The sequence below is a fragment of the Oncorhynchus gorbuscha genome, linkage group LG08 (assembly GCF_021184085.1).
Source record: "Oncorhynchus gorbuscha isolate QuinsamMale2020 ecotype Even-year linkage group LG08, OgorEven_v1.0, whole genome shotgun sequence".
In the NCBI taxonomy this organism is placed as follows: domain Eukaryota; kingdom Metazoa; phylum Chordata; class Actinopteri; order Salmoniformes; family Salmonidae; genus Oncorhynchus; species Oncorhynchus gorbuscha.
The window spans coordinates 56,739,374-56,747,176 of NC_060180.1; the positions used below are offsets into that span (position 1 = coordinate 56,739,374).

Genomic DNA, 7,803 nt, shown 5'->3' on the forward strand with positions numbered 1-7,803 from the left:
GGTGGTGAACGTTCGCCCCCCAGTCTGAGGTCCTGGAGCAGGTTTTCATTAAGGATCTCTCTGTACTTTTCACCGGTCATCTTTGCCTCGACCCTGACTAGTCTCCCACAGTCCCTGCCGCTGAAAAACATCCCCACAGCATGATGCTGCCACCACCATGCTTCCCCGTAGATATGGTACCAGGTTTCCTCCAGACGTGTCGCTTGGCATTCAGGCCAAAGTATTGAATCTTGGTTTCATTGCTATGTTTGACCGGGCAGCCAGCTCTAGGAAGTGAAGAGTGGTGGTTCTAAACGTTTTCCATTTAAAATGATGGCGGCCACTGTGTTCTTGGGGACCTTCAATGCTGCAGAAGTTCTTTGTTACCCTTCCCCAGATCTGTGCCTCGGCACAATCTTGTCCGGGAGCTTTACGGACAATTAATCCGACCTCATGACTTGGTTTTTGCTCTGACATGCACTGTCAAAATATCCAAAAAACAGTTTTTTTTATGGGGAGGATTTTATCCATTAACTAGGCAAATCAGTTAAGAACAAAATCTTATTTTCAATGACGGCCTAGGAACAGTGGGTTAACTGCCTTGTTCAGGGGCAGAACGACAGATTTCAACTTTATCAGCTCAGGGATTCGATCAACGCTCTAACCACTAGGCTATCTGCCGCTCCAGTTATAAGACTGTTATAAGTAACGTCGCAAAATGTGGAAAAAGTCAAGAGATCTGAATACTTTCCAAAGGCATGGTGCACATATCTGCACATACTGTACAATCATTGCTCTCTCTCGCTCTGCTGTGGGTGCATGATGTGCCACTTGCTAACTGTCATTCATATGGCGAGGGGATGAAGCTCACTGGTAGAACTCAAATTGCTATAGGGGGAAAATGTGGGGGGAAATGTAGGGAAAATGGCACAGCATAGCTTCGAGATAAACAGTCAGTTTCAAACAAGTGATTTTGTGGCTAATTGAGGTAAGATAGTAACTCTGCTCATAGATTACATAAGTATGAACTACACATTCACACATCCAGCCCAAAGCAGGTTTAAAAAATATTTAGTAGTCACCAAAGTTCAAGAACATGTCTTTAAATAGTCCAATTTTACAATACCTTGAGCGGTAACTGTACCTTGAAGTTTAACATTTGCCAGACACACATTAATGTTCCAGGTTTTTTTTGAACCGCTAAACATGACTTTACATTTGAGACGGAATTTAGAGGAGAACATAATTAGTGAGCGAGCTCTGAGGAAGTCCCAATCAGGAAACGGTAATGTGGGCCCTTGAGCAAGGCAGTTAACCCCCAACAACAACTGCTCCCCGGGCGCCATGGACGTCGATTAAGGCAGGCACCTCTCTGATTCAGAGGGAAGACTGAAGACACATTTCTGTTGAATGCATTTAGTTGTGCAACTGACTAGTTATCCCATTTTCTTTCCCAAAACATTAAAATGTGTTGCTATGGAGTTTATTTCGTTTGTTGTATCTTTCACTTAGCATTAAACTAAGTCCGTCGGCTCTCTCTCCGAGCGTAACCCCTTCCTTCACTCCAACAGGATGTTTAGGTTTAATCTATAACCACGTGTGGCTTTTAAGTTGTAAGATTGTTTTCATGGCATGAAGAGATAATGTTTATGAGGAATCGCCACCCTTGGTGTCGCTAATGATAAACTTAGTCCACATTTATTTTGGTATTGTTGAATTACTGAGTCATTCTGGAAACAGTTGCATTGTGTTCATTTATGTTTCTTCAAAACGTTTTTGTCTTAATGGAAACAGTTGTGTTGTGTTTATGTTTCTTGAGAAATATGTTTGTGTGAATAACAATAACAAAGGGGTTCATTTAAAGTAAATTCTGGATTCTTTAAATACCAATTTGGATGACGCAAGTTAAAAAATGCAATGGACTAGAATCCCTAAGAACCCCTCTTCGATTGAAGCCGGGAAAATGAGTAAACAGCCAGGTTGGATATCCGATAGTGGATATATTTATTCGCTGTTGTAACTCAAGCAGCTCATCAAGCTATCAAAGGGATGAGTTGTCCCTCAGATAGCACACTGTATGGCATCTAGTCTACTGTAGGAATTACAGTGTACTAGAACAATGTATTTTTCAAAAAGAAAACACCAAGGTTCTGGGCAAAAGTCGGCCTCCCCTCCAAAGTCTGCTGGTGCAGACACGGCATCATAAACACCTTTAAACTTGGTACATTACACTGACACCATAATCCAGCAGACATCAGAGTTCCAAGTATGTTCTAAGAGGCGGTACTATTAAATTTACTGACAGTTTACACAGGGCCGTTAGAAGTCGGGAGGTCTCTCTCTGCCTTATTTCCCAGATTCCTGGAGCACTCCGTGGAAGTCTCATCCATCAGTCTTGTCTATGACCCCTAATCACCTTTAAAATGACATTAATGGTACCTTTATCAAATAAAAAATACGATGACTCACAAGTGGAAAAGTCATGCCTCTTTCTTACGTTATGGAGAACATTTGGGTGATAGGAAAGGTGTGGGGAAATTGTTGATAGAAATGGGCATTTGGACAAGTCAAGAGTGTCAACTTAGATTTTTTTTTAGGGAAAGCATGGGTGTTCATACTGTTGATGTTACAGTATTTTTATTGTCTTGCTTTATAATGAAAGGTGTCAAGTACTGACGTTAGATCATTAAAGACTAAAGACTTTTCAGATTTAAATAGTCTAACTTCTGATTGTACTTATTTAACCAATGTTAAGGGGTCATGTTAAAGATACATTACAACCAGAAGCAATATACTACTTTCTCATGTTTAGAAGTTGTTACATTATGTAACATACAGTTAAAGTCGGAAGTTAACAAACACTTAGGTTGGAGTCATTAAAACTCATTTTTCAACCACTCCACACATTTCTTGTTAACAAACTATAGTTTTTGCAAGTCGGTTAGGACATCTACTTTGTGCATGACACAAGTAATTTTTCCAACAATTGTTTACAGACAGATTATTTCACTTAGAATTCACTGTATAACAATTCCAGTGGGTCAGACGTTTACATACACTAAGTTGACTGTGGCTTTAAACAGCGTGGAAAATTCCAGAAAATGATGTCATGGCTTTAGAAGCTTCTGATAGGCTAATTGACATAATTTGAGTCAATTGGAGGTGTACCTGTTGATGTATTTCAAGGCCTATCTTCAAACTCAGTGCCTCTTTGCTTGACATCATGGGAAAATGAAAATAAATCAGCCAAGACCTCAGAAAAAAAATGTAGACCTCCACAAGTCTGGTTCATCCTTGGGGGCAATTTCCAAACGCCTGAAGGTACAATGTTCATCTATACAAACAATAGTACACAAGTATAAACACCATGGGACCACGCAGCCATCATACCGCTCAGGAAGGAGACACGTTCTGTCTCCTAGAGATGAACGTACTTTGATGAGAAAAGTGCAAATCAATCCCAGAACAACAGCAAAGGCCCTTGTGAAGATGCTGGAGGAAACAGGTACAAAAGTATCTATATCCACAGTAAAACTCGTCCTATATTGACACGAGGAATGGGCCAAAATTCACCCAACTTATTGTGAGAAGTGTGTGGAAGGCTACCCAATGTTTGAACCAAGTTAACAGTTTAAAGGCAATGCTACCAAATACTAATTGAGTGTATGTAAACTTCTGACCCACTGGGAATGTGATGAAAGAAATAAAAGCTGAAATAAATCATTCTTTCTCCTATTATTCTGACATTTCACTCTCTTAAAATAACCTAACTGACCTAAGACAGGGAATTTTTACTAGGATTAAATATCAGGAATTGTGACAATTGTGAAGCTGTTGTGAGTTCAAATGGATTTGGCTAAGGTGTATGTAAACTTCCGACTTCAACTGTAAGTGTTGCAAAACAACAGCTTTATGTTAGGCACCATAGTAGAAATGTATGAAGACCACAGTATTGTATTACAAATGCACCTGAAACCAATATGGTCCATGAGCCAGTTTAAAAGCCTATTTGTCTTACAAAGGGAGTATCAACACATTTTGCCAAAGAGTCTGTTTTAATTACCGGCCAAATTATTTAGTAAAAAACAAAACAATTAAATAGATTTATTTACGGCTTGGCAGCTTTGAAAGGCAAGGAAAATTATTTTGGAGTGGGGGCTAGATTTGAGAAGGGGAGAAACTCTGCAGAAATCTCCCCAGCAGCTGCCATTCTACTGTGATGTGGATTCAGGTACAACCTGGAGTGTTTGAAATGACTCCATCGGCCCGGGGAAAGCCAACAGTATCTTTGGCAGTCACCTCTTATTTTCTTATTTTTGGCACAGCAACTTTAAGGTTAAGTTAAAAAACGTTAAAGGCTTTCATTATGACGCATTTAAGATTTTTATGTAACATAAAGTTGACAATTGCGTGCCATTGCCGAGTTAGACAGAACTCCCCAAAGTACTGAAAAAATGGTTAAACGCAGTACCCTATTCCTGTCTCATGCAAAATACTGAATCACAGCTCTGAGAGGTCAGGGATCAGCTCTTTACTAGGTGTTAATTAATTGCATGAAAAGGCAATGGTATCCACTATTGGCACTTCCCATTGTGGGTTTGGTTGAATTCTGTTGATGTTGATGCCTGCAAGTAGGAAGTTGCCTCGTTTTTGATGATGTCATCTTTTGGATGCTACCTTTAATAAGAGTTTCCTTTTTTCCAGCCCTTTGGGGGAGATGGTTGGTGTGACACCATCAACAACCGGGCCTACTGCGAGTATGATGGAGGGGACTGCTGTCCATCCACACTCTCAACCAGAAAGGTAAATTAACCAATGCAGATGTTCTTATCCAAAGTGACTTACAGTTAGTGCATTTATCTTAAAGATAACTAGGTGGGACAACCACATATCACAGGCCTAGAAAGTATAATTTCTTCAATATCGTAGCTGTCAGTAGAATCAGAGCTAGAAGGGGAGGGAGGTCAAGTGCAAGTACTGGTTAAGTTTTTTTTTTTGGTGAGGAGGATTATTTAAGATACTGTTTGAAGAGGTAGGGTTTCAGATGTTTTCGGAAGATGGGCAGGGACTCTCACTTCCATGTGAGAATCAGTCTACTGCGGTGAGAATGTTTTTCTCCCACATACCTGCTATTTTGCTTACTGTATAATCATGGTGCCTATTCATTCCTGGGAGTGCTGCAGCCAACTAACTGGAGGTCATTAGTCTCTATCATGTCTGTAGCTATGACTCATGGCGGTAGCACAGCTATTCACGGTTCCCCCTTGAATGAGTAAGCTCAGCAACGGAGTGCCTGTCATAAATACATCAGCAGCTAAAAAATATTTTATGAGGGGAAGGCTTAGTGTCCGTGGTCTTCTGCAACTGTAAAACACCAGTTAAACTATAAGGCTCTGAGAAAGTGAAATAAAACGTAAGCGACAGCATCCTGCCACTGTGGGTCCAGCGGAACTGTGGAGCACTGGTGTTTTATACAGCCCATGGAAATGCTTCTGGTCTTCAAGGCACTTCCCCGATTGGCCACTTTGATTTGTAGAGTCTGGTTTTCGGTCCAAAGGTCCAAGCTAGCAGCAGAAGACTTGGATAGTAGACTAGGAAGATGATTCAGTTGAAGGAGAGACATGTAATGAGCCTCGATGTGCTCTACATGTTTGTACAGTGCAATCTATTCATTCAATTAATTAGTTATCTAAAACACATTTTATTCCACTTTCAAAGCAGTTTTGTGAAGTCATGATAAACATTTGTTAGCAACTACTCAGAAGTACATACAAAACAGTCCAAGATTTGGCTTTTGTTTGACGCAAGCAGGAAAAACATCCAGCCCCTGTTGTCCAGAGGTTGTTAGAACAAACCAAAAGCAGCAGAGTATAGTTTTGTCCCAAATGACAGCCTATTCCCTACATAGTGCACTGTATCATTTGGCTCACCACTGCCTCTATCAATGAACCAACGTAGGGCTTAGGAAACACTTTGTTGCCAAACAAACACACATTTAATGGGAGAGAGCAGTCTCTGATCTGTTTCTCTTCTTAACCTTCTGGAACAGTTGCTAAATCTTCAATAAAACTATTACCTCCATTAAACATCAGTGAAATCAATGCTAGGCTAGCCTCAGCATTTAGCTAGCCTCTCATGTTTACATTTCTTGCAACAGAGTGCTAGGCAGGGCATCTGGGTTTATTTTGCAACCTGTGGTGATGGCTTGCTTCCTAGACAAGACCTGGCAACCCCTGTTGTTGATTCTTAACATGTGTTCATCCGTTCACCTCTGTGGTGTATTCCCTCCCCCGATACTCAAGGTTTCTCACCGTTGAGTCCATGGTGAACCATTTGACATCACTCCCTTCATTTATCTCTCTGGAGACATTTGTTTCTCTTTAAAATTGTGAAGAAATAAAACATGTGTCGAGCTCACACATATAATACTATGCAAACTATTGGATAGGTAGGACAAACTGGCTTCTTATGGGCATAGTTTGAAGTTTATTGCATTGTTAAATGTATGCAATTACATTGTGTATGTATTAGTTAAGTTGGGGAAATTACCTCTGTTTGTGATTGTATTGCCTCTTGAGATTTGTTTGTTTCTAATCTCCTGGTTACTTGACTGATTGACAGGTCATTCCGTTTGGTGCCAACTGTGATCAGGATGAATGCACTTGCCGTGATCCAAACGCTGAGGAGAACAAGAGTAAAGCCAAATACTTGGAAGCAGGACTGTTATGAACGATGGGTCGTTATGTGTGAACAGGGCCAAGGCTGGCTCACAATGAAACAACACCAGATGAACTTCACCCCTGGACATGATATATTTCCATTTTGTTTTCCTATTAGGGAGCAATGAAGGTAATCTCTTCTTAGACAAATATAAAAACTGTTTTAATATTGTAGCTTTTAGGATTCCAACACAATAACTAATCTGTAAAGACAACTAACTTGTATAGAATAATATATTTGGGCAATCTCTAATTTCGTAGATGTGGTTATGGAAGACTACAGTATTATAACATCATATCACATAATGCATATTTATCCATATCATAGATACCTAACTTAACACTTTCTGCGAAGAGAGTTGTTGTTAGATGTAGCAGTTCTCAATAAATATTCCATGCAGATTTTGTGTAATCTTGTTCTGTGTGATATTATACTGTACTTTACACTTGATGTTGAATAAACCGTAATAAACACTGATTTTATCTCAATGTTTCTGGTTCTCCACACCCCTCTGAACATAAGGGGGACACATACTATATGCATCTCAAATGAAATGTTATTTGTCACATGCTCCGTAAACAACAGGTGTAGGCTAACAGTGAAATGCTTACTCCAACAAGATAAATAGATTTAAAAAAAATGTTTTATCTTTGCAACACGAGGAATGAATACACAGTGAATATGAATAAGAGTAACGAGTAAAAAATTACATGGCTATATAATTGAGGTAGCTATGTAGAGTTGAAGTTGGAAGTTTACATACACTTAGGTTGGAGTCATTAAAACTTGTTTTTCAAACACTGTGAACCACGTTTTTCAACCACACATTTTTTGTGAACAAACTATAGTTTTGGCAAGTCGGTTAGGACATCTACTTTGTGCATGACACAAGTAATTTTTCCAACAATTGTTCAGACAGATTATTTCACACACTGTATCACAATTCCAGTGGGTCAGAAGTTTATATACACTAAATTGACTGTGCATTGAAACAGCTTTGAAAATTCCAGAAAATGAAGTCATGACTTTAGAAGCTTCTGATAGGCTAATTGACGGTCAATTGGAGGTGTACCTGTGGATGTATTTCAAGGCTTACCTTCAAAC

At 39.6% G+C, this 7,803-nt stretch overlaps 1 protein-coding gene across 1 annotated transcript in view; it reads left to right on the plus strand.

The window, feature by feature from the left end:
• The window catches only part of pappa2 (pappalysin 2), a 72,518-nt gene extending 65,348 nt beyond the window's left edge, over window positions 1-7,170 (plus strand). Inside the window, exons 23-24 of the mRNA XM_046359957.1 lie at window positions 4,684-4,782; window positions 6,601-7,170. Of these exons, the coding sequence (XP_046215913.1) occupies window positions 4,684-4,782; window positions 6,601-6,708 (207 nt within the window). The 3' untranslated portion in view covers window positions 6,709-7,170. The remainder of the gene's footprint in view (window positions 1-4,683; window positions 4,783-6,600) is intronic.
• Window positions 7,171-7,803: the final 633 nt, after the last annotated feature.